This window comes from Neopelma chrysocephalum, unplaced genomic scaffold, assembly GCF_003984885.1.
Source record: "Neopelma chrysocephalum unplaced genomic scaffold, ASM398488v2 Primary Assembly neopelma1_84, whole genome shotgun sequence".
NCBI classification, from domain to species: Eukaryota; Metazoa; Chordata; class Aves; order Passeriformes; family Pipridae; genus Neopelma; species Neopelma chrysocephalum.
In genome coordinates, this window is record NW_020897746.1 from 4875428 (window position 1) to 4901402 (window position 25975).

Consider the following 25975-nt stretch of genomic DNA (forward strand, 5'->3'; position numbering starts at 1 on the left):
TCCCGGGTTAAGGATCCTCTGTTGCTGTGGGATCTGTGCCGGATCAGCCTGAAACACAGAGTTCCTGGTTTGTGGGGAGCTTTGAGCTTGGCTTTGTCTGAAACCAACACATAGCCAGTCCTTGCTGTGGCTTAGGAGAGCCGTGGGGCTGGGCAGCCCCGCCAGCAGCACTGCCTGGACAGGCACCCCCAGGAGCCATGGAGATGCCAGGGTGTTGCTGGGCTGTACTGGGAACCAGATGGGACTCTGAACCTTTGCTCCACAAGGGAAAGAGCTGCCCAGAGGCAAAGCCTGCTCGAAGATCTTGCCTAGACAAGGTGTCCAGGCAGAGCCTCAGACCCAGATTTTGGGGCTTTGGTACCCAAGTTTGTCCCAGAGCCTCAGTCCCACTGGCTGAGGCTCCTGTGATGCTGCACTGGAGCTGCTGATCTTCCCTCTGCCATTAGCCTTCCTGGTTTTCCTGGGAGCCAGGGCCACCTTGTGCTAAGCCTGGGCCAAAAGTTTGCTGAACTGCAAAATAACATCATGTCCTGCGGATTGGTGGTTCCCAAACTGCTGCTGCCACCTTGGAAAACTCTTGGTTGGCTTTGTCTGTAGAAGTTGTGCTGTTCTCTAGCATTTTAAACAGCTGCTACAAGAAGATGCTTTAAAGTATGCTTCAGTAGCTGCAGTGCACCCCTTCCAAGTTGCACTTGCAGGTTTTTCCTCCCTGCAAAGGCTGTGCTCTCTGCCCCTCTGCCGTGAAGCTGCTGCACGGCCGTGCCTGTGTGTGCCAAAGCGCTCTCCGAGCCAGGGCGGGGTCTCCCATTCTCCCTCTGGGGCTCTGCTCTTTCCACCCTAAACTGGTTTTTCGAGTCATTTTTTCATATGTGCCTCCTCCATCCCTCCTGCTGCTGCTGGTGCTGCTCACCTGCGTTCGGGGAGGAGCCTCCCAGAAACTGCTCTTTAGCGCTCCGCCGACCTTCCCCCGCTGAGTCTTGTCGTTCCACCCCGACAGCCCGGAGCGGAGAGCCGGCGCCCACGAGGACTCTGCAGGCTCCGGGAGACCCGCTGGGACCTGGCCAACATGTTCAAGGGGGTGGGCAAAGGCTCCCCGAGCAGAAGTTCCCCCAACAGAGGCTCCCCTGTCAAGCCCAGCAAGTAAGTGTGACCCCTCTCCTCTCTCTCTCCCCATCCTGTGACCCTGGGAGAAGATGAGGGATGATTGATCCGTATTTACAAAGTCCCCTTAAGAACTATCCCTCTTTGTGGAGCAGCAGAAGGTTTGGGCTTGCTGGGAGCTGATGCCAAAACTTGCTGCCCCAGCCTTTGTCCTTGTCTTTGGTGGGCTTTGTGCTCCCTCCCAGAAGTCCCTGTGCAGCCCCAGTGCCTGACGATGTGCTCAGAGTGCGATCATGGAGCAGGGAGGTGCAAAAAGCCCCTTTTGGGCAGGAAGGAGTAGGCAGGATAAACACAGCCCCCGTGCTTGGGTGGAGCGAGATCTGCTCAGTGGCGAAGCCGATCCCAGCCTGGGTCTGAGATCCCGGGATTCACTGGTTCCGTGGGGTTGGTGTGATGCTGCCCTGGGATCCCTGGAGAGGGATGCTCAGTCTGGTGCTGCTCAGGTGGAGGAGAGGGGTGGGGAGTGGGTTTGCTCTAACCCGTCCCGGGGACAGGCCGGGTCTCTGCAGGTCAAATCGCTGAGTTTGCCTCTTTTGGACCTGCTTGGAGCAACCTGGTCTGGTGGAAAGTGTCCCTCCCATGGCAGGGGCTTGGAACTGGGTGGTCTTTAAGGTCCCTTCCAACCCAAACCATTCTGTGAGGAGATCCCTAAGCTGTGGGGAGTGAGATATGTGATGGGACTGGGATACTTCTGGGAGGGGGTGCTCTTGCAGAGGGAGTGCTCATCCCTCCCTGCAGCTGCTGTTGTTAACTCAGGGTTATTTTCCACCTTCCCCAGCAATTTTGCAGTTCGTGGTGTTGGTGGACTGATTCTGTGGGGATCCCTGCCAGGGTTGGAGGAAATTGCAAGGGAGTTTGTGCTGAAGAGGAGGGGACCTGCAGGGGGAGGGGGGTGCTGGCCCCATCTCCTGGGACCACCACCAGCAGTCCAGAGTGGTGGGGGGGGGGTGTGGACACCTGTGTGGTCACAACATGGTGCTGGCACCCAACTGCTCTGTTTTGGGGATCCAAACCCCAGGTCAGCAAACAGCCACTGAGGAGGGGGGTGGCTGGTGCTGCTGGGCAGGGCAGCAGGACCTGGGGAGAAGGTGACCCCTACAAAGGCTGGGGCTGCCCTGGGTGGGTGTCAGGAGTGCTGCCAGGAAGCAACCACAGGAAGCTTCAGTGGAGCTGAGCACTCACAGACTCATCTTGAAGGCAGGTCTGGGGGCTCTCTGAACACCAAGCCTTTGCTGGGGCCTGGCAGCAATGAGCCACCCTCCCCAGCAGCCCTGGAGCTGTGTCAGGCTCTGGATTTTTCAACCTTGTTAATGCAATCTATCCACCTCCCCAGCCGGCTTCCAAAGCAGGCCGGGGATTTCTCGTGTCAGCTCACTGCAGCCCCTGCTGTGCTGCAGAGGGTTCGGGCCGGGCTCTCCCCCACCGTGAGCCTCTTGGGATAACTGGAGTTGCATCCCAGTGAGACCTCACACCTCTTCCCTGTGCAGGACGGAGGCTGGAGCCGGGAGTGCAGCAATTACTGAGCTAGTTGTGCTTGTTTTAGGAGGCACCAACCATCAGACACAGCTTAATTCGCTTGGCCATGGCCTGGGGCTTGGTCAGCGCCCAAAGTAGCTGAGAAAATGAAGGTGGATGAGTTGTCTCGGGAGCAGCCACCAGCACACGCTCTGCAGATGGCCCTGAGAAAATGTTGGTGGCCCAAGGCTGCTCTTGGTGGCCCCAAGGCCAGAAGCTCGGCAGCAGCTGAGGTTCCCTGTCTCTGGGGTTCACAATTAGTGTAGGACCCCTACAGAGGTACCTTGTCTTGGTCCTTGGGATGATGGTGCTGAGCATCGCAGCTCTCAGGGTCCTTTTCTGCCTCCATTTGGTGGATGCATCCCAGGGAGGCAGCAGCAAGTGGAGGTTTGTCCCCAGGGAGCATCCTGGATGTGCCCTGCTCTAGGAGAAGGCACTGCAGGGCTGAAAGGGAAAACTCATGTGAAGGTGGAATTGAATTGGATCTGGCTGGACTGGCTGCCTGGGTGTGATTTTTAACAAAGGCTGTGGGTGGTTTTGGAGGTGGAGGGGAAGTCACCTCCTGGTTTAATCATCTCCTGGGATTGCTGCTTTTGCCACTGCCTCCTCCTACTTCTCCCTGATCCATCTAGGGCAGGGTAGACTCTGGGGGACACAGGCTCAGGGACTAACCCAGCACTGGCAGGGGTCAGTGGTGCTGTGCTATGATCTGCTGGCAGATCAAAATGTGCTAGGACTTCTATGTGTCAGGGAGAACAGACCCAGCTTTGGGATCTGCCCTGTGGCCATAAAACAAAGTCCCCTGTGAAGAAGGGATGGAGGGATCAGGGTCTGCAGCAGGTGGTTGCTGTGGTCCTGCCCAAATGTGCCCTGGCAGGAGTGACCAGGAGTGGGGACAGTCCTGCCCCTGCTCAGTGACATTGTCCCTTGTGTGTGGCTGGACTGTCCAGGAGGCAGAAAGTGGTATGAGAAATGAACCAATTAATAATGATAATAATAGTGCTCTGCCTCTCCCAGGCATGAGATAGCCCTAGGGAGGAGGCTGCCCTGGCTCTGGGGGAGGAGGAGCAGGAGGAGCTGTGCTGAGCCTTGCCCTCGGCCGTCCTGGTGCTGTGGCTGTGCTGTGAACTGTGCAGGGAGCTGGGCCTGAGCTCTGGGAGGCTGAGGGGTGCACGACATGACCTCGTGGCTCCTTGTATCCCACCTGATGCCAGGCTGCCTCTCTGCAGCCCAAATGTCAGTATGTTCATCCTGAGATGTGGGGCCCAGCTGGGTTGAGTGAGGGCTCCTGCCCAGGAGCAGCAGGGATGGGGCAGGGGGACACCCCGAGGAAGGATGGTGAGGCACCACGTCACTGCAGGCTGTGTGGATGGGTGTTTGCATGGACAGGAGAAGCTCACACTCAGCACAGGGCAGACTCTCTGCTCCTGAAGTGATGCTCTCCAGGAAGCATTTTTGCAGCAGCATCCTGGTCTCTAACCTCCAGTGCCCCGTGCAGCACAGGCTGGGATGGGCTCAGTCCTCATGACCAGGAGGTTTCTCACGTCTTTTCAGTCCATACTTTTCTTGTGGCTCAGCCTAAACAAAGCTGATTCCTGTGTCCAGCCTTGTAAACCAAGAGATGGGATGTTCCCTCAACCAGGAAGAGGGTGCCAGCAGGAATAAGCAGGATTTTGTTGGGGATCTACCCTTCCTGGGAAGGATGGATCCTCACTTCTCCCCTCTTGGAATGGCACAGAGGTATCCACAGTCACATGACAAACTGGGATGGGCTCAAACTGGACACCCCATTCCCACTCTTCCCAAGTGGGAGCTGAATTTGGTCAGACCTCCTGGGGGGACAGTGCTCTCCCTGCCCAGTGGGAGAGGTGTCCATCCCCTGGGACTGCTGCATCCATCCCCTGGGACTGCTGCATCCATCCCTTGGGACAGCTGCATCCATCCCCTGGGACTGCTGCATCCATCCCCTGGAACAGCTGCATCCATCCCCTGGGACAGGGGCCAGCCCAGCCCGTGACTCACACTCTCCTCCCTGCACAGAGAGCCCGGGCAGGAAATTTGGGTGGTGCTCAAGTATTTGCTCATGGGACACCACCTCATTCCAGGCGTGTCAGGGATGAGTGGGAGATTGTGTAACCTCCTGGGGAGGGGAGACCTCTGAGAGCTTCCGTCCTGCTGCACACTCAGGCTCACAGGGACCAAATCCTGGCTCTGTGCTGCTCCCACCCACCCCTTTGTGCTGGGGCTTGGGGCCAGCATTCATCTCCCTGAGCTTATCTCAGAAAGGCATCCATGGGGCACAGATTGGGTGAGAGGGATGATTAACGGGATATAAAAGACAGGTTGTAGCAGACAGTGATGCTTGGATGGGGATGATGATGATGATGAAACCTCTGCTTGGGCTCTTCCCCTCTGTGATCCCTGGAATTAGACCCTGTAAGGGGTCCCTGCTGGAGCACAGCAGTCCCCATTTACTTTGCTCACTGCATTCCAGGCAGGGAAGCAGAGGCATGGCCGGGAGATGCTGCCATCCAAAATCTCCTAGGGCAGCTGAGAGCTGCTGCTGCCCTCTTGGGAAATCAAAAACAGAGAAAGTGGAGAAAGGGGACAGGAGGATGCTGAGAGCAGGAGTGCTGGGGCTGTGCCTCCGCTGGAGTTACACAGGCTACAGTCAGAGTGGGCTGGGCTCACTTGAAACAGGAGCTGTGGCATCTGAGTGCTTGGCTTGGGGTGACCATCACACTCACTGGCACGTTACAGTCACTTGGGGCTGTAATAAATGAACATCCCAACATCTGCTCCAGCCTTTGGAATGAACCATGGAACAGCTGGAGCCACGCTGAGGAGCTGGAGCAATGACAGAGCCATTAAGGGAACCACTTCCCTCTGTCCTTTGCTGGATTCAGGGACCTGGAAGGAAAGCACATGGCTCTAGGGCAGATGTGGTGGCTCTGCTGCAGGACATCACCTTTCTCCCACCTTCTTCTTCCACCAGAGAGGTACCAACCTGCCCTGAAGAAGTGTCCCCTACCCAGACCCCCATGCAACGTCACATTGCTGCTGCTCAAACTCTTCCTCCTGGTCTCAGACCCCAGCATTGACACGTAACCTCACTGAACTTTGTGCCATCAGCAGCATTCTGAGGACTCTGCATGATGTTATTGCTCCACACCCTCCTGCCTCTGCCCACACCATGCTCTCCCTGCCTGCAGGGTAGGGCTGGCACTGTCCTCAAGGGCAGATGCTGTTAGAAACAACAGGACAATGAGGACGAAGGTGGCACCAAGGTTTGTGCTTCCCTGTCCGCAGGGAGCTTTGGGAGCCATCCCATGCCCTGCTGCAGGCTTTGGATCCAGCTGTTTCAGCAGGGCTCATTCCCAATCCCGGTGATGGAGTAAGGGCTGTGATGGCACCATCGGTGTGTGATGGCCCTGGGGTGACAGGCAATAGGGAATGGTCTGTTGGGAACCTTCAGTGGAGCCTCACTGGGGCAAGGAGAGCTGGCAGGTGTGCAGTGGCCTTGGGAAATTAGAATTATAGAATCACAGAATATCCTGAGTTGGAAGGGACCCATCAGGATCATCGAGTCCAACTCCTGGCCCTGCACAGAACACCCCAACAACCCCATTGCCTGAGAGCATTGTCCAAACACTTCCTAAACGCAGACAGGCTTGGTGCCCTGACCACTGCCCTGGGGAGCCTGTTCCAGTGCTCAACCACCCTCTGGGTGATAAATCTTTTCCTGATATCCAACCTAAACCTCCCCTGACTCAGCTTTGTGCTATTCCCCAAGCTCTGAAAACAGCACAAATGCAACAGCCTGTGCAGCACCCAGAGGGTGCAAGTCTGTGTCCTCTGCAGCCCAGCCCTGGGGTGGCACTGGGCTCTCCAGTGACTCAATGGGCCCAACTGTGGAACACTTCACATGGAACAAGACAGGATGGCAGCTCTGGGTCAGGCTGAAGGGCCACCTCTGCCAGCAGCCAAGGCAGGCACCCAAGGAAGTGTCTCCAAACAGGGTGAGCATGTTGTGCTGCCTCTGCAGGGTGCTCTCGTGGCCTCCAGCCGTCTGTGGCTTCAGGTCTTCCCAGCCCAGATGTGGTGTCAGTGCCTTTGGGAGCCCTACAGTGATTTGTTGTTTGTTGTTGGGTGTTTTTTCTTTCTATTTTTTTTAAATTTTTTTTTCCTCCAATGCTTTTTGAATCCACATGAACTTTTGGGCATCTGCAGCTGGGAGTTATGCAGCTGAGCTGCGTGGTGTGAAAACCTGCCTACCCTAAACACACCAGTTCTTAACCTTCTCTTGGCTGAAGGCAACAGCCAGGCATCAACCACTTGTGTGTGTCTGTGCCCTTGGCCACGGCTCATATCCTCTCCTTGGAAACCAGGAGGATATGGGGAAAGGCCTGAGGGACCACACCTGGGGCAGGTCCTGAGCAGTGATGAAGAGGGTGGGAGTTGCCTTCACCCACCCCTCTGCTTTGCTGTTCCCTCCCTCAGGTCCTCCACAAATGAGCTGGCCGTGCTCATCTCCCGCATGCAGACAAACGCTGACCAGGTGGAGAAGGACATCCTGGAGACACAGTCGAGGCTCAAGCAGGTGAGCTGTGGCAGAGGGTGGTGGGAAGGTGAAAGTCTTTGTCTCCAAATGCAGTGTCTGGGATGACAGGTCAGGTGTCTGCTCTGTGCGTGCTGGTGCAGGTTTGGGGGCTGACTTGAGGCTGGGGAGGAACAGACACCCCACAGAACCTCCCAGCCCCTGAGGCTGCATCCCAGGGCCTCCCAAATTCCAGCCTTGTGCTTTTCTGCTCGGTACCTCATGCTTCCCACAGCCAAGGCTGTCTCACCTACGGCAGCACAGCCCTGTGCCTCCCAGCAACCCCAGAGGCAGCCAGTCTGACCCACACCAGTCCCTGGGTGGGAGGGACACTGGAACAGCAGCTGGGCTGGGCTGGGCTCCCCAGCTCAACCCTTTTACCAGGAATCCTCTGTGGTTGACATGTTGAGGATTCAGAGCCTCTGCATTGGCCGAGGAAGGTGTCGTGAGGTCTTTGTGGTCCAACCAGGCTGTTTTCCTCTGTCTCCCTTGGTCTCCAGGATTCCAGCAATCAGCAGAAGAACAAGGCTTTTGAGTTCCAGACAGAGAACGCCAGGAACCTGAAGGAAGCAGAGACCCTGCTGAAGGATCTGTTCCTGGATGTGGATCGTGCCAAGCGGCTGAAACACCCACAGGCTTCTGAGATAGAGAAAGAGTGAGTGCAGTGGGGGGACTGATGTGGTGGGGGCACTGAGCAATTGGGAACCCCCCTGTGATCTAGGCTGAGTTCCAGTCGTTGCCATGAGAGGTAGTGTCACGGTTCGTCCCACAGAGTTTAGCCTTAAAATCAGATTTTCTGCGAATATATTATAGAGATAGTAGTGTACAGAGGGGCTGCCAGGGTGATTGCCCAAGAGGCCCCAGTCTTTTGGGAGCTCTTGTTAAAGGTACCAGACAAACGCAGAGATAAATGTGACCCCACTCTCAGGGCAAATCCCCTTTTCCTCTGCATTTCCTAAAATGAATGCCTTTGGTTCAGGCAAGCACAGAGTCAGATGTGGGCGTTGGAATGGAAGAAGAGCTTCAGTTGGCTTCTGGTGCTTTGTTCCCCTTCACTTTCAGCACTTCTAGGTGGAAATCAGGAGGGAACGGTTGTTTTCTAGCTGGGAAGGCACAGCCCTGATCTCCCTGCAGTGTCCTCCTGGGCTATAATTCCTGAGACATCCCTGGAGACAGAGAACAGCAGGACAAGTGCCTCCACTGCTGAAGGAGGCCAGTGCCACAAAGGGAAAGCAAAGTAACCCTGGTATTGCAAGTGAAATCTGGGCTCCACAAACCCCACTTTGGGTGTCCCCCTTCCCAGCTGACACAGAGACATGTTCCCTTTCCCCTTGGCAGCATCCAGCAGCTCCATGACCGTGTGACACAGCTGTGTGCGGAGTACCGGGCCCTCTACGAGCAGCTGAACGTCCCCGACGTGGGGCCCAGGGTGGACTGGGCCAGGATTCTGGACCAAAAGATGGTAACAGCAGCTGGGTTTGGATGCATCTCCAAACTGCGTGCTCAGCATCATGCAGGGATGTTGCAGGGTGGTGGAAATAATTCAGTTGCTCTGGGTGGAAGAAAGACTCTCCTCCCACCTCTTAAAACGCTCTGGATTGACCCCTTCAGATTAAGAGCTACCAGAAGGGATCAGGTAGAGAGCTCTGCTGTGGGATGAAAGGGTGCAGAAGGTGATGTCTCCTAGAACTTGACAGCCCTTCCTTTGAGAGTTTCACACTGCGAGGTCTGGGTATTTGGAGGGGCCAGATTGGAGTCAGTTTGGATTCCCTTGAAAGCTGGATGGTAACTGAGCACATCCAAAGCATGTCACCATATGCAGGGAGCTGGTGCAGCTTAGGTTTCTACACCAGGGTTATATGCTCTGGTTATCTTTTTCCCTGTGTATGGCTGGGGAAAAGGCAATCAGCAGCAGTCACAGGAATAAACAAGATCCCTTCCCTTGCTCCCAGCCCGCTATCAGATTCCAGATCTTTTCATGCCCTGCCAGCACTCACTGGGGTTTCTCCTTGAAATAAAGCCTTTTGCTTTAATCTCTGCCTAATTCATTTTGCACAGAAACAAGTCAACGCAGGACAGTACGGCCCTGGCATGTCAGAGCTGGAGAAGCAAATAGCTGAGCACAACATCCTGCAGAAGGAGATCGAAGCCTACGGGCTCCAGATCAAGAACCTCCATTCCGGGGTAAGGCTCCTCTGTCCCCTTCTTGTTCTTGTTGCTTCACTCAGGCCCATGTCCCATCTGCTCCTCTGCGTGGTGAATGTTCACCCTTGTTTTGCAGAGGGCATGGGGGGCCTGAGCTGGGACAGATGGAACCATTCAGGGGCTGGGGAGGTGATTCTTGGATGGTTTCTAAAGCGCATTCCATAAATCAGCTCATCAGTATCTACCACATGTTTTGATAACAGCTTTTTTTTTCTCTCTTTTTTTCTTCCCCCCCCCCCCCCCCGTCTGGGCTGTGTTGTAACCCAGGATGTGGCAGATTTAAAAAGCCAGTACAAGGACTTGCTGGTAAGCTTCTCGGTGGTTTTCTGTGCAGATGGGGTCACACAGCGGAGTAACACCATCCCTGATGGACTGGGAATGCCCAGGTCAAAGCAGGAGCTACCTCTGGGCTTGCTCAGTGAAGTCATGTCCCTCTTCTTCTTTCCTCATTTCCTTCCCAGCTGGGGATGGGTGTAAATTGAGAGCACTCTTGCTGCCCTCAGGGCAATGCCGTGGGTGAGATCCATGTCTCTCCTCTTCATGGGTCATGGATCTGGAGCTGCCCATGTGTGTCCATGAGCACAGGGATACAGAGGCAGCAAGAAACCCATCCCAGCCCACATGCTTTTCCCAATCAGGATTGCAAATGCTGAGGCAATCCTGATCCCTATCAAGGGCTCCAGAGAGGAAATGAGCAGCAGGAGCAAAGGAGGTGGCTGGGAAGAAGGTCCTGGTTTTAGCCAGCTGGGCCCGTGAAGGTTTAATGTTGAAAATGGGATTTGTAAGAAATACAGCAGAGCTGGGCCAGCTCTGAGAGTGCCTGAGGCACCAGCCTACACCTGGGATTCTGGTTAGACAAACATATCCTGTCTGTGGGGAGGGAAGGGGAATGGCAGCCCCATCAGATAAGAGCCAGCGGTGGCAGATTTCTCACTGAGGTCTCTGGGAATCTCCTGGTGGATGTGCAACAGGAGCGGGGTCCTGGGGAGGAGGGGAAAGGGGCTCCCCAGGCTGAGCACCAACTCTGTCTCTCTCCTGTGTGTGTGGGCAGAAAGCTTCCATCTGGCGAGGGCAGAGCCTGGGCAGCCTCTACCACCACCTCCAGGGCTGCACCAAGGAGCTGGGCTACCTGACAGAGCAGCAGACCAAGATCCTGAAGCAGGACTGGAGTGACCAAATGATGGATGTGCAGAGTGTGCGTCGGGAGTACGAGGTGAGCTTTGGGGGGTGGCAGCGGGTCCGGGCTTGGGAGGCTGGCCAAGCCTGGCATGTGAGATTTGCAGGATGGATCCCAGCCTGCTGGACATCCTCCACCAGCCCTGAGCCTGGGGCTTTCCCAGGGCAGCCCAATAGTACTGGGCACTGAAACAGAGGTGGAAGAGATCCTCTGGATCCATTGAGGAACTAGGGATGAGCCACTCGGTGTGTCCCCGCCAGTCCCCTGAGCTGGAATGTGGGATGGTATGTTAGAGCTGTCAGTGAGGCAGAGAGAAGGGAAGGAATCAGTATCACATCAGCCTCAACATACAGATCCCAGTGACTGCTACATGCTGGGACCAGGAAGAATAGAGGGATAATTGCTTAGGAAAATGCTCTTTGAATGAATGCCCTGATGCCTTCTGAGGCCCAAGTGCGTCTAATTTGTTTTAGCTTTACCTAATCTTTTCTGTTTTTAAAAAACAAACAAACAAGGATGTCTTGCTTTGGGAGCCTTGTCTCTGTTATGTTGGGGTTTGGTGCTCTCTGTGCTCCTTGCATGCTCCCAAGGTCATGAAGTTTCTCTTCCCTTCCAGGATTTCAAGTCCAATGAGCTGCTCAGCCAGGAGGAATTTGTGAACCACCTTCAGGACGATGGGGACAGGATGATTGAGCTAAAGCACCCAGCCATCAAGCCTATCCAGGTAGGGAGAGGGGGTCTCTACCCAAACCCTGTAAGAGAACCAGAGTGCCTGTGCATCAAGAACCAGGAGGAGGGTTGGAGGAGACCCCTTCACATCTTTCTGCAGTTGTTACTCTTTCCTCCCACACTGCACTGGTTGTACTGCAGCACCTTTCTGCCTATTCCAACCTTATGGGGAAGCTGAGGGAGCAGTGCAGGGTCTTCACCCCTTTCAAAATCTCCAGGAGATGGTGGCCGCCATCTGTGTGCTGGGACCAGCTCCTGCCCAGCTGCTCAGATATGTTGGTGCTGCTGGGAGCTATGACACGGTGTCACTTCTCCCAAGTGAAACCAGTTCCTAGCTGCCCAGGTTGTATTTCCAAGCCTGCAGATGCAGTGCCAGGCTGAGGTGGGCTCTCAGCCCCCAGCACCACCAGAGCTGAGACCCCTTGGGGAATGGTGGCTGCTCTGTATGAGCCAGGTCCTTCTCAAGGAGTGTCCTCACCCAGGTTCAGTGTCAGGCAGTGCCTGGGCACAGCTTTCTCTCTGCTCTTCCTCTGATCTCTGGGACTTCTGGGAAAGGAGACCAGTGCTGGGGAAGGTAGGACCAGCTGGAGCCCACTGAGCTGTGCTCTGTCCTACCACAGGCTCACCAGGAAGCCTTGAAGAACGAGTGGCAGAATTTCCTGAATCTCTGCATTTGCCAGGAGAGCCAACTGAAAAGTGTGGAGAGCTACAAGAAGGTAAAAAGCAAATTCATGGGCCATGGGTCTACAGGTCAGGGCAGAGTGGGCAGGCTGGGAAGAGAGAAAGCAGAGGGATGAGGATGGGAGATCCTCTGCTGGTACCTAGTCAGGGCATTTTGGGGAAACACCCCTCAAAACATAATCTTTTAGAGATGCTGGGAACTGAGAGACCCCACTGGACTTGGAGGTATTTAGATTCCCCCATGCCTGACTGTTTTCCTATCCACAACTCCAGTTCCAGGATGATGCTGAGGCTGTGAGCCGCTCCCTGAAGAAGATGAGCTCTGACCTGGACACCAAATACAGCAAGTTCAACAAAGACAGCCCCGGGGTGGTGTCAGATCTGCTGCTTCAGCTGGAGGTGAGATCTTCAGGGCTGGTGGAACCAGCCAGACCTAAGGGGTGAATCCTAAGTTGTAACCTCCCCGATAAATAACAGTGGGGAAGGGGAAGAGGTGGGTAAATAACCCTATGGGGATAGCTCACCACAGCTCTGTGCTCGGGAGGGGGAAGCCCCTGCCAATACTGTGCTCTGAGTGCTGAGTCTTTGCATCCCAGACTGCAGGGCAGTGACCCCTGGGGCAGCACTGTCCCCATCAGTGACACACAGCCAGGCCCCAGGTCACCATCAGAGTGAAGGAGAAGTGCAGGGAGGAGCCTTGTGTTGTCCTTAATAGGAGACACTTGGATTAGAGGGCCCACAGAGTGTGAGCCACTGGCACCCAAGCAGAAGGGAAAGGTTCTCCCATCTCCTCAGCACTCCCATGAGCCAAAGGCAAGGGAGGGAATAAAGAAATCTGACCTGAGGGGCGAGATGCAGATAAGAGAGGAACATTTGCCCGGGAGAGAGGGAAGGGACACGTTCAACATGGTATCTTCCCAAGCATGCAGCACATTTCACTCTCAAGAGGTGCTTGGATCTCGGTACTTTCTGACACTGGAATGCAGCCACCTCTTGGCAGGCCTCTGTCCCATTTCTGAAAAACTTCTTCAGGAGATTTTAATACAACAGTGCGGGTTCACCTAAGGTTAACTCAGGCTGTGCCTTCAAAGGGAGACCTGCTGTGAGCAAAGGAAACTGAGGAGAGTGTTGATAATGAAAAGGGGAAGAAGGGACATGGAGGGATCAAGAATGGAGAAACTCCTGACTCTACTGCACAAGAGTGGACAACTGGTCCCAGCATACTCACTGTAGTGTGACCCTTCCCTTCCTTCTCATCCAAGCCTGGTCACAACCACTGTCTTCCCTGTTTTGTCTAGAATGAGGAGAAGGTGTTGAAGCAGGCAGAGAAGAGCATCACTGACCTGAAGAGAAGAAGCAAAGAGATCAGCCCCCTGAAACTGCGCAGGACACGTCCCTCTCAGCCTCTCACCTTGGACACCCTCTGTGACTGGGATGCTGGGGAGGTGAGGGCTTGACTGCCAGCACCTTCAGAGGAAGCAGGGAGCTGGATTCTTCTTTGCTTGCTCCAGATCTTGGCTCTGTGGTGGGAGGAACCGTCCTAGTGCCAGAAAGCTAAGCCTTTCACTGGGTTTTGTGTCTCCATCCCAGGTGCAGCTGACCAGAGGGGACAAGTACACCCTGAAGGACAACAGCAACCCTGAGATGTGGGTGGTGCAGAGCAGCGCTGGTGTGGTCCAGGAGGCACCTTCTGCTTGCTTCTCCATCCCTCCACCTGACCCTGAGTCCATAGACAAGGTCAACAGGTGAGTCTGCAGCACAGAGCTTGACCCAGAGAGACATTTAGACTCACTCTTAGATCATAACCAGCCTGACCACCTCACCAGCAGCTGGGGACAGGACTCATGACTATCTCTAGTACGAAATCTCTCTCCTGGAGAGGTACCTTATCCAGCTTCCTTCCATTCCTCAACAGCCCTGCGCACAGCACAGACCTCACTGTCAAAGAGTTTTCTGGCAGTCAGGCTTGATTTCTTCACCCAAACATGTGACTCGCATAGGTCTGACTAAATTCATTGCAGAATCAGTCTGGAGCTTGGGACTTGCCAAACAGGACAGATTTATCTGTGGTATCTCCTCTCAGCCAGCCTCAGCTGGAGACTGAGAAATGCTCCTTGAACCACCGTGTAGTTTTGCTGCCTGCCTGCTCCGTCAGCTCCTGCCGTTCCCACAGGACGGGGTGGTGGTGCAGGGAGGTTGGCATTACCTTTTTAATCATGTCCCCAGGTCTTTGGATAAATCAGTGCAGCTCAAGTGCCATGGAAAGGCCACAGCCCTGACTCAGAGCTACATGGGCATGTCTGTGGTGGGAGCTTGGGTCCCCAGGCACAACGGGCAAGATTGCTGCACTGTGTTGCTCTTCCTCAGTGCCCACCACTCTTCACACATCCCAGATTACTGAATCCTTTGGATTTATGGGTTTCATGTGTGCTTTAAAACAGCAATTTATTTTCTCTACATGGAGCTGTGCCCTGGCCCCCCAGACAGCCCTTGTCTGACAGCAGCCAGGCAAGCTGGGAAGTGCAGGTTTTAGCACACAGTGTTTAGCTGGAGCAGTCCATAGTGGGGATCAGAACTGGCCTGGTCTTTTCTGGTTCCCCTCCTCCTAGTTCCATTAGGCTTTTTTCTCCCAGAGATACATTTTGGTCCTTCCAGTTTTACAGATCCCAGCTCTAGTTTCATTAGACAGGAACCATCCTTTCGATTGAGACTTGGCATTTCTAGTGCAGCAGCCACAGCAGCAGCTCCTTGTACTCCCTTCCTGTGAAGCTGCAAAGAGTTGCCACCATATGAAATCAATTTCCAGCTTTGACAGCTTCTGCTGAGGGTTGGAAACGCTGGCTCCATTGGCACAACTCAGCTGCTCAAGCCAACCAGCTGCTTTTGCTGCTCTTCCCTTTCCTGAGGGATGTCTCCGAGTTACAACAGGCTGCAGGCTCCCAGACTGCCCCTGCCTTCGGGGACACCTTCCCCTGCCTTCGGGGACACCTTCCCCTGCCTTCGGGGACACCTTCCCAGCAGGAGCCATGGAGCTGCTGCCATGCAGGGCTCTGTCAGGCCACGCTCAGGGCTGTGTCCCATCCTGCTGGCTGAGGATGCTCCTCTCTGCTCACAGGCTGGAAGGGGAACTGAACACGGTGAAGCAGAAGCGAGCGGCGGTTCAGAGCACCCTGAGACGCAGCCAAAAGGAGCAGGTCCAGCCCAGCCAGCAAGGTATGTCAGCTGGATAGTCCAGCCCTCTCCAAAGCCACCACCTTCCTCCCAGAGCTCCCAAAGCAGACTGGAAGCAAAGCACCCACCCGGGGTGGGCAGAGGTACCTGCAATACACACACAGGTCCCTGTGGGAGGTTGCTTTCTGCTCTGTGGAAAAGAACAGCCACAGGATAACCTGACTCCTGGTGCTGCCAAGGACTCACTATGTGATATCAATTCACTTAAAATCTGTTGCCCTTCTCAAAACTCTGTGATTGACCTTCAGCTCCATCAACAGCTGCAGGGTATTTAGGGTTGCAGAGGTATGTGCCTATCCAGAAACCTTAATTAAACCTGCTTTGTAATCTGGGTGCCTTGCAGTTCTCTTCCCTAGCTGGGGGCTGTGGAATAAGCAGGCAGCCAGGGCTAAATCCCAACCCCTGCCTAGCCATGTTATTCCCACAGCTATAATTCAAAGGCTCCCAGCAAAGCTGAGCAGGGATGTGTCTGCATGGCAGCACTTGGCTGTCTTTGTCCCTCCTTTGGACTTGAGCTCTGGCTGGCCAGGGCAGAACTAAAAGCTGGGGATTAACCTAAGCTGTGTCTCGCTGCAGCTCTGTCCAGGAGCCCTCCAGCAGTCCAGGATGATCCCCAAGCTGACCGGCTCCTCAGTAGCCTGGATCGTGTTGGCAAGGACCTGGTTCAGGTAGAGAAGGAGGTCTTGAACCGAGTGAGGTCTCCTGTGAACTACAATGACCCCACAGATGACCTTGCCAGGAGGATCAAACAGCAGCAGGTGAGTTGGAGCAGGAGGAGTTTGGTAGCTCTGTGTCCTTGGCCCAAAGCAAGTTGACATAGAAATTACATGAGAGATGACAGCTGGTGCTTCAAAGAAGCTGCAGTTGCAAGAGTTTCAGGCTGGCTTGAATCCTTAAAATGGGACAGGTTAAGCCAAACCCTCGGGAAACACAGGTCCTTCCCTTGGCTCTGTACCAATCTGTACATTTGTTTCAGAGCTGTGGTCCAGGTCTTGGGAAGTCAGTCCTCAGCCTGGTTGTGGGGACGCTGTCACCCTGCACTTGCAAGTGTGTAGCAAAAAAATGAAGGGATAGAGGGAATTAATCCAAGGACCAGCGTTGGCTCACCTGGTGGGAAGTACAGACTGGTAGATGTCAGTGGCACAGGAAAAGAGGCAGTGCCCTGGAGCCCTCCTCTTTCCTCTGGGAAAAGGTCTGGGTCTGGGTCTCAACTTGTTGCATCTTCATCTGTGGGTATTTATCCAGCCCTGGCAGAAGGATGGGCTCAGGCAGGTAGGTTTTTTCCATCTCTTTCCCACACCCTGCCATTGCCAGACAGCCACAGTCTGGATGGGGCTGTGCCCCAAGGGGCAGCTCCTTATGAGAGGGGTACCACACCCTGAGCCCCACAGCCAAATCCGCCCCTGGGGGAGACAAGTTTGCACTGCAGCACTGTTATGACTGTGTTGGGTGACTCTGCTCCCATCTGATGTGCCAGGAAACAACAAAGAAGCTGGAGAACCTGGGGGCAGCCAAGGATGCCTTGCAGAAGGAGTGTGAGAGCTACCTTTCCAAGAAACCCACCAGCACCTCGGCTTCCCAGCTCCCTGTCACGCTGAACGCCCTCAGGAGCAAATACAATGATGTCAATATGCTCTCCAGCCTGTACAACGAGAAGTGAGTGATGGTGGCAAGGCCTGATGGGGATGAGGGAAGGAAGTCCTTGCACAGAGGTGTCAACACAGAAGCATGACAGAAAATGCTTTTAGTCTACATAGGTGTTGGTTGAGGTCCAGCACAGGTTGGAAACCTCCTATCCATCACCAAGGCGACCTCTGAAAGAGTTTCTGTGTATTTTGTGCTCAGATCCCCCCACTGCGGAAAATCCACCGCAATGGGTGTGTGTCCATTGTGAAATGCAACGTATCTGACTTCTGGGCAGCACTACAGGGTCGTGAGTGCACAGTGCTTGTTCTCTGCCATGCTGCAGAAGCTCCGATGTTAAATAAGCTTAAACACACAAAATCAGAGAGCAAAGGAGAAGAATGGGGTCTCCTGTAGCTAACCTCGTCCTGTCATTTTTCCCTTTCCCAGGGCCAAGGCTGCCCTCAACCTGGAGACTCAGATTGAGAACACAGACAAGATTGTCAGCACATTTGAGGCCAAGCTGGCTCAGGACAGCATCATTCCTGCATCCCCCAACGCCCTGCAGGATCGGGCCAATGACCTGCAGGTAGGGGAACACCAGACTCTTTGTTGAGGAAGGGTCATCTCTGAGCTCAGGTAGCAATGGTGGGAGGAGCTGAACTTTGCTAATTTGAGCACCTCGAGGTGCCAGCAATGAAGCCTTTTTAAGGACTTGTTTCTTGAAGGTTTAATGCTGGTATTGCAGGTTGACCTGCCTTCACTGGCCAGCAAAAAGCTCTGTCCCTCTCAGGCTACCTTTGGGTCCCTCAAATGATGACCACCTTAGCATCTAATCTCTGTTGCTCTGCCTCACACTCATCCCTAATCTTTCCTGCTTCCAATCTCCCTGCTCCATCCTTAACACTCACAAGGACCCTTTTTTACCTTCTCCCAAACTTCTGCATGCTGCTCCATCCACTGTCCACCTTGCTTCTCACGTTGTTTATTGAGTAAGTCTCACTGCTCCACCTCTTCCACCTTGCACATCCCTTGGAGAGCCTGACCAGCCCCCAGGTACTGCACAGTTAGTGGTGACAGGTTGAGGGTGTTTGGTTGGTGCATTGACTGCTGTAAACCTGGAGGTGTCTTTTTTCTCCCCCTGCAGAAGATGAGGCGGGACCTGGTGGCCCAAGAGGACTGTGTGCTGAAGCTGAACCGGGGGCTGAAGGATGCCGAGCACAGCTGCAGTGCCGTGCAGAACAACTTCCAGGAGTTCTGTCCTGACCTGCCCCGGCAGAAGCGGGAGGTGCAGCTCCTCAATGATCGCTACCACGCAGTTGCCGACCAGCTGGATCAGCGGTGAGGGGCTCTGGGATCATCTCCGCTCCTCTTGGCTACATGGACCAGTGTTAGTCAGAGTCACAGAATCACAGAATATGCTGAGTTGGAAGGGACCCATAAGGATCATCAAGTCCAACTCCTGGCCCTGCACAGGACCATCCCCAAGAGTCACACCATGTGCCTGAGAGTGTCATCCAAATGCTTCTTGAGCTCTGTCAGCCTTGGTGCTGTGACCACTGCCCTGGGGAGCCTCTTTCAGTGCCCAACCACCCTCTGGGTGAAGAACCTTTTTCTGATATCCAACCTAAACCTCCCCTGACTGCAGGACCCTGATGCTGACCACTATCCTGTAACACTGAGGACTGGGTCTGTCCTGCTCTGTAGTTGCCACCTTCCTATGCACAGCACAGGCTTTGAGCTTCCAGATACCTGAGATAAGGCAGTTTTTGACTACTGGCCTCTGCCTGACACAGGGACCTTACACACAGAGACCCTTTTTGACACTTCTCCCAGGGATTGCTGCGGGTTGTCTGCCTTTTTCCTTCTCTCATCTCCCAAGTAATGTTCATGCTGCAGTAGCAAACCTGATGTGTGCAGTTAGGGTCCCCACTCAGGGATCAGTTGTCGCTCCCTTGTTTTTTGTTATCTTGGTGTGTGTCACCAAGACACTATCTCACCATAGTGTCTTTTTAGGAACTTGCAGATGAATCTTTGCCCTTCCCCTTAATGTTCCTGTTCACCTCTGTGCTGTGCAGAGAGAAGACCCTCAGAAACATCAGCCTCACCTACCAGCAGTTCCAAAACTCCAATGAGAACCTGATGTTCTGGATGAACAACCTACCCAAGCACCAAGTGAAGACCACTGATGGGCCAAGCCAGATCAACTACAAGCTGCAGGCACAGAAGGTGTGTTCCAGGGCAAGCATCATAACCTGTGACATTACAGGGATGTGGGAATTGGCTTGCATAAAAAATTGTACCATCAGCTCCTGGATGAGTGCTTCCACTGTCACAGTGAATAACTGTGATTGCAGCCCACAGATGGTGTATCTACAATCCTGAAAGATTGTACCTTGGGCTGAGATGTTGCACTGGGTCCTGCATCTTTCTCTCCTTTAGCAGATCCTAAGCTCAGTAGTTCAGATGAGTTGTGGAGGTCTCTGTGTTGGCTGCTATTTATCTCATATGTGATTAATCAGTGTAGCAGATCCTGGGCAAGTGATAGTGCTGCTGAAATCCTCTAAAGCCTTGGAGACTCTTCCTAAATATCTTCCTGTTCCCATCATTCCCTCAGCTGAGCTAATTCTCTAGGCTGCAAGAGTGTCACTGTGTTGCTGTATTTCAACCTGTCCTTAACACCACATGTGTCTCCTGCAGAGGCTGGTGGAGGAGATTGAAAGCAAAGAGCCTGAGAAGAACGCCGTGGTCAGACTGTCCCGGAACGTGCAGTCCACGCTCAATGTATGGCTGGGTTTTCCCATTTATCACTCCCTTAGTGCCTCACATGAGAGATCCCACCTGATTCTCCTGTTTCTGCTCTGGACAGGACTATGAACTTGAAGCAGGCAAATACAGCTCTTCTCTGGACCCTTCCCTGACCGACTCTGCTGCAAAGAGGCTGCGTGTGACCCCCTTGCAGGAAAGCATCCAGGCCCAGGTAAAATGTTCAGATGAAGGCATGGAAACCATTGTCTATCTCCTTACTCGTGCCCCAATGTCCTCTGCAAGGCCTTAATCCACTCTTACAGCCACAGATGATCATGGTCAAATCCCAAGGTCAAAATCATCAGGGATCACTTTGTCTATGGGGGAAAGCAGCACATGAGGTCCAGAATTAAGGTTGTGCCTGGTGCCTTGTGATTGCTGATGCTGCCTCCTTACCATGTTGTGTGTGAAGATAAGACTTACAGGGTAGGTGTGTGAGGGCAGGAAGGAGCCAGAGCTCCTCTGTGCTACTCCCAGTTGCACCCCAGCTCTCCTGCATCACCTCGGGCTGTTCACCAACTGCCATCCATGTGTGGCCCAAGGTGAATTTGGAAGTCTGGACTTTGTGTAGACCTGCAGGCATCTAACAGGCACTCAAATAATGGGGACATGATCTGCTGCATGAGTCCCTAGACTCTGTGTGTCTCTATTGAGTCAGATGTGAAGAGACTAATCCCTGAAATTGTTCAGTACACAAACTGCGTCCAGGTGAAAGGAGGGGTGGCAGAGTGTTCCACCCAACAGAGCTGTGTCAGGGTGAGGGGACAAGGCTCTCACCACTGTTTCTTTTTTAGGAAAGTGATGTAACCAAGCTCTACATGGAGCTGGCAGCAGAAAATAAACAGCAGCTCAGCCGGCTGGAGTTTGCCAAGAAGATTGCTGAGAAGGTACCAGCTCACAGCAAGATTGGGGTACTCTAGGTTGGGGGTTCAAATGTGCTCAGCCTGGGGTTCTTCCTTCCTGAGTCTTCACATCCAAGTGTGAGGAAGGACAAGAATGAAAACCCTCTGAGAAAAAGACCACAAATAATCACAGTTTACTGACACTGATCTTAGGCTGTGACTCTCTCACTTGTGTGAGCTCTTTACTGAAGCTGTAGTGTATGCTAGGAAAAAAGATTAGGGCTCTTAAGGCCTGTCCTCAGCTATATCTAATCAACATTCACAGGCTGAGAATTTCAGATTTGTTTGTGGATGTGGCTGGAATTCAGTGCTCACAGCCTTCTGGAAACACTTCAAAGCAATAGGATTTTTAGACCTTTCTAGGGTTTGAACCATCTGTAGAAAAGGCCTCTGGTCTAGATGACTTTCAGTGTGCTCAGAAAGGACAAGAGATTAAACTGGGGCCTGGCCCAGTTACTCTCCCTCAGCTGCAGGTACAAGGCAGCACAAAGCACCTTTGTGAGCTGCTGCAGCACCTCCAAAACAAGAGGAAACACACCAAGTCAGTTGCTTAAACCGATGGGAGTGTGTCTTCATTTTCCATTTACAAACAGCCATATTTGGAGACTCCCTGGGGATTGTGTGCCAGTTCTATCTCCCACCATGCCATGGCATTTAAAAGGTCTCTGTGCCACCCTAAAAGAGAAGAATGACTCCGTTTCACTGCCTTTTTTTTTTTTTTAATTCTTTTTGGTTTCTCCCTCGCAGAAGGAAGTGCATGAGGACATTGAAGCTGTACGTGAGCAAACCCAGAAATCTGAAAACAAAGCTGCAATGAGCAGGGAATCTGAGGGGTTGAAATCACAGCTGGAGGAGGAAAGGAGGAAAGTTTCCAGGATTGAAGAGGACCTGGAGGAACACAGAAACAAGCTGCTGATGTTGAAGAGTCAGAAGCCCGTTGAAAGAGTGGAAGAAAAGGAGGTGATAGAATATTACAGAGACCCACAGGTGGAGAGTAACCTCTCTAAGTTGGTAAAGCAAATTGAAGAGGAAGGCAAAAAAAGGCAGAGCCTTGAAGAAAACATTGAAGTGATGAGCCGTAAACTTGCCCAGGTGGAGAGCGAGAAGAAGGTTGCTCCTGCCCAGCTCCTCACCAAAGAGATCACAAAAATTGAGAAGGATCCAAGCCTGGATGGCGAAGCAGCCAGTCTTCGTCAGGAGATCAAACGTCTCCAGGAGGAAAGCTTGGCTGCTGCTTCTGAACTTGAGCAGCATAAAAGGGAGCTGCACATGCTGGAGCGAAAGCAGCCCAACATCCGAGAGAAAGTGGTGGTGAAGGAGTTGATCAAACTGGAGAAAAACCCAGAAATGCTGAAGTCTGTTAGGACCCTGCAGCTACAAATTGATGAGGAATCCTTCAAGAGGAAGTCGGTGGAAGAGGCGATAGAGAAAGTGAAGAACAAGATTGAGGAGGTAGAAAGACTAATTGAAACGGCAGAACCCAAAATTATTGTTAAGGAGGTGAAGCAGGTAGAGCAGGACCCAGAGTTACTGAAAGAGACTTCCAAGCTTAAAACTCTGATTGAAGAAGAGAGGAGCAAAAACTTGATGCTTACCGGTGAGCTGGGAGAGCTGCAGAGCCAGTACAGCATCGCAGAGAAGCAAAAACCAAGGATAGAGGTGAAAGAGAGGGTCAATGAGATTTTCCTGGTGGATCCTGAAACGGAGCGGCAGATTGCACACCTGAAAAGGGAGCTGCAGGAAGTCACTCTGAAAAGGACAAAGATTGACAGTGAAGTGGAAGAGGCCTTAGCAGAGCTCAATGTCCTCAGGTCACAGAAACCAGTGGTGGAGTTCAAGGAGGTCATAGAGGAGGTGGTGAAACATGAAAAGAGTCCAGAGATTCTTAGAGAGATTGACAGGCTGAAAGAGCAGCTCAATGAGCTGGTGAACACCAATGGCAGGACCCAAGAGCAGCTCATTAGGCTGCAGGGTGAAAGGGATGAATGGAGGAGGGAGAGATCCAAGGTGGAAACCAAGCTGGTCAACAAGGAAGTCATCCGATATGAGAACGATCCACTCTTGGAAAAGGAAGCCGATCGCCTCCGTCAAGAGGTGCGTAACATGTCTCAGAAGAGGAGAGCTGCAGAGGACGCAATCTATGACTTGCAGAACAAATACATGCTCCTGGAGAGGAGGAAACCAGAGGAGAAGGTAGTTGTTCAAGAGGTGATACTGACTCAAAAGGACCCAAAGCTCCGAGATGAGCACACCAGGCTGAGCCGGAGTCTGGATGAGGAGGTGAGCAACAGGCGCCGCCTGGAACGCGATGTGCAGCAGCTTCGTGCGCTGGTGAAGGAGCAAGAGAAGTTGCTCAACTTTCAGGAGGATCGAAGCAAGAGGCTTGCACTGGAGAAGGAGATGAGGCAAATTACGCTGAGAATAAAGGAGCTGGAGGAGAGCCCAGCCCCAGTGCAAGAGAAGATCATTATGGAAGAAGTGGTGAAGCTGGAGAAGGATCCAGTCCTGGAACAGTCTGCCAGCAACCTGCGCTTGGAGCTGGACCGGGAGAAGATGGAGGTGCTGAGCTTGCAGAGAGAATGCAAGAACCTGCAGGTGCAAGTCGATGTCCTGCAGAAAACAAAATCCCAGGAGAAGACCATCTACAAGGAGGTGATTCGAGTGGAAAAGGACAGAGCGTTGGAGAGCGAACGTGCACGAATCTGGGAGCTGCTGAGCAGGGAGAGAGGAGCCAAGCAAAAGGCAGAAGAGGAGGTACGGCGGCTCAGGGATAAGATCGAGAGAGCTGAAGGCATGAAGAGGACATGGGCTCGTGAAGAGACAGAGCTGCAGAAAGCCAGGAACCTGGCCATCCAGGAGAGAGCCAACTTGGAGAGTGAACTGCGGGACCTGGAGAGGCAGAAGCAGCAGAAAGTCCTTTTCCTTCGGGAGGAGTCCAAACTGCTCAACCAGCGGACTGAGAATGACAGGCAGAAGAAGAAGCAGCGGGAACATGAGTTTTCCCTGCTGGAGGCAGACATCCTTAGGGAGAAGGACCAGATCTACAACAAGGAGAGGTTCATTCGGGATCTCCAGTCAAAGGTCAACCGGGAAGAAATCAATCACGAGACCCAGATGAGAGAGACAAACCTTTCCACCAAGATCTCTATCTTGGACCCCGAGACAGGGAAGGACATGTCCCCTTACGAGGCCTATAAGCGAGGTATCATAGACAGAGGCCAGTACATCCAGCTGCAAGAGCTGGAGTGTGACTGGGAGGAAGTCACCACCCTGGGCCCAAATGGGGAAATCTCACTTCTCCTTGACAAGAAAAGCGGGAAGCAGTATTCCATCGATGATGCACTAAGGCTGAGGAGGATCACAAAGGAGGAGTACCAGCTGTACCGGGATGGCAAGATTCCCATCTCTGAATTTGCCTTGCTGGTGGCTGGGGAAACCAAGCCTCCCTCATCCCTCTCGATTGGCTCCATCATCTCCAAATCCCCGCTCACATCACCCACCACCCACCAAACCCAAACCTTCTTCCCCCCAGCCTCCCAGAAGGGCATAGGTGATGACACATCCCCCATCGCCGGGGTGTATGACACCACCACCGACACCAAGTACAGTGTCAAAACTGCTCTTGCAAAGAAGCTGCTCGATCCCATGACAGCTCAGAAGCTGCTGGAAGCCCAGGCTGCCACAGGGGGCATCATAGACCTCATTTCACGGGACCGGTTCTCAGTCCATAAGGCGATTGAGAGGGGGCTGATTGACAGGACCTACATGCAGAGGCTGCTCAATGCCCAGAAAGCTTTCACGGGGATTGAGGACCCAGTGACCAAGCGAAGGCTGTCTGTGGGGGAAGCAGTTCAGAAGGGTTGGATGACCAAGGACAGTGCTTTCCCCTACCTGCAAGTCCAGCATCTAACTGGAGGGCTCATTGATCCCAAGAAGACCGGTCGCATCCCTGTGCTGGAAGCTGTCCAGACCGGGATGATAACGAGCAACCTGGCCAACAGGCTCCAGGATGAGTCCAACTATGAGAAAGATCTCATTGACCCTGTCACTAAGGAGAAGATAAATTACAAGGAGGCCATGGCCCTCTGCCAGAAGGATTCGCTGAGCCATCTCCTGCTGCTCCCGGCGGCATCCGAGGGGTATCAGCGGTACCACCAGGCGAGCCGCTCCCCCAGGCTCCCACGGTTCAGGCATTGAATGTACTGGGGCTGGTTCCTTCAGGAGTTCATCCCTTCAAAACACCTCTCCCCACAGAGGCAGCAGCAATCACAGGAATGGAGCATCGAGCATTTAGGGCTGCACACTCTTCTCTCTTAGCTACCTGCTTCCCCACACAGCTCAGCCGTGCACGGGAGAAGGCATGACCACGGGCCTGACACTGAGGGTCCCCGCAGTCCCCCGGGGGCTGCTCTGACACCAAAGAGGGGTTGATTGTGAGAACTCCACTGTAGGTTAAATGTGGTTATGCTCAGAAAGGGGGGACAGCCAGAGTGTTTTCTAGCTGGGTCATTCTGCATGCAATAAACATAGCAAGTGTGTCTCTGTGGCTGTGTTGTCTCTGCAGGCTGCGGCTGCCAAGTGGCTGAAGGCACAGCTACTCTTCCCCCCATGCAATCCCAGGCCCTGCAGCCCAATCTGCAGGGGGTTTGTAGGCTCTTGCTCCCCGTGATCTCACAGCACTTTCACATGCAGAAAGACATCTCACATGTCTTTCTGCATGTGAGTCCATATTTTTAAAGATTTTATTATATTTGTCTTTAAAACTGAAAACCAATGGGACTTTGCTCCCTGGGCATTTGGACACCTCTGAAAGAGGGACTAGGTCACCAAAGGGTGCAGTTCCACCCAGCAGTACTGGGAAATTTGTACTTGCTATTTCTTTAGGTGAACTAAAAGGATGTTACTCCTCTGTGTAACCTCCACTGCTCAGTCCTTGCTGAAACAAGCAAATCTCATATCCCAAATGTTCTCCCTTATTATCTACCCCATTGTGGAGCACCCCCTGGCTTTGTTGGATGAGAAAAATTACTTTCTATTGATGTCAGCTGCTCTTCTCCCTCTCCCAAGGGCTCTTTTACATGGTGCTGTTTGGTAACTCCCACAAACCCAAATAATCCATAAGGACAGAGGTTTCTGCCCCCTCCTTTCCTCACCAGAGCAGCAGCATAGCCTCTATTTCCATATAGTCTAACTGGAATTTGAAGCATCCATTCCCAGCCTCCTTCCTCTCAGTAGAGCACTGCTGGCACTGCTGCTCTGGACCAGCAGCAAGGGCTGGAGCTGGGCTGTGATGGATCAGGAGAGAAACTCTGGCCTGCCAGGGCAAGTCCAACAGCCCTCGGAGCA

The 25975-nt window shown here is 53.3% G+C and overlaps 1 protein-coding gene across 4 annotated transcripts; it reads left to right on the forward strand.

Annotated features, from left to right (window-relative positions):
- The first annotated feature begins 1066 nt into the window (after positions 1–1066).
- On the forward strand, positions 1067–25075 carry EVPL (envoplakin). Of its 4 annotated transcripts, XM_027691596.1 has the most exons (24): positions 1067–1131; positions 3993–4026; positions 4415–4416; positions 7177–7276; positions 7774–7928; positions 8612–8735; positions 9332–9457; positions 9746–9784; positions 10530–10691; positions 11272–11379; positions 12005–12100; positions 12339–12464; positions 13364–13510; positions 13656–13810; positions 15181–15278; positions 15873–16054; positions 16774–16952; positions 17370–17508; positions 18067–18260; positions 18998–19148; positions 19620–19703; positions 19789–19899; positions 20522–20614; positions 21377–25075. In XM_027691596.1, the coding sequence occupies exons 1-24, from the start codon at positions 1067–1069 to the stop codon at positions 24824–24826; spliced, it is 6120 nt and encodes a 2039-aa protein (XP_027547397.1). In that variant the 3' UTR covers positions 24827–25075. The 4 variants fall into 4 exon arrangements, with proteins under 4 accessions (XP_027547397.1, XP_027547395.1, XP_027547396.1 ...); XM_027691594.1 differs by lacking the exons at positions 3993–4026; positions 4415–4416 and adding an exon at positions 6660–6703 and having other exon boundaries at positions 1067–1126; XM_027691595.1 differs by lacking the exons at positions 3993–4026; positions 4415–4416 and adding an exon at positions 6678–6703 and having other exon boundaries at positions 1067–1126; positions 15181–15294; positions 15886–16054.
- Positions 25076–25975: the final 900 nt, after the last annotated feature.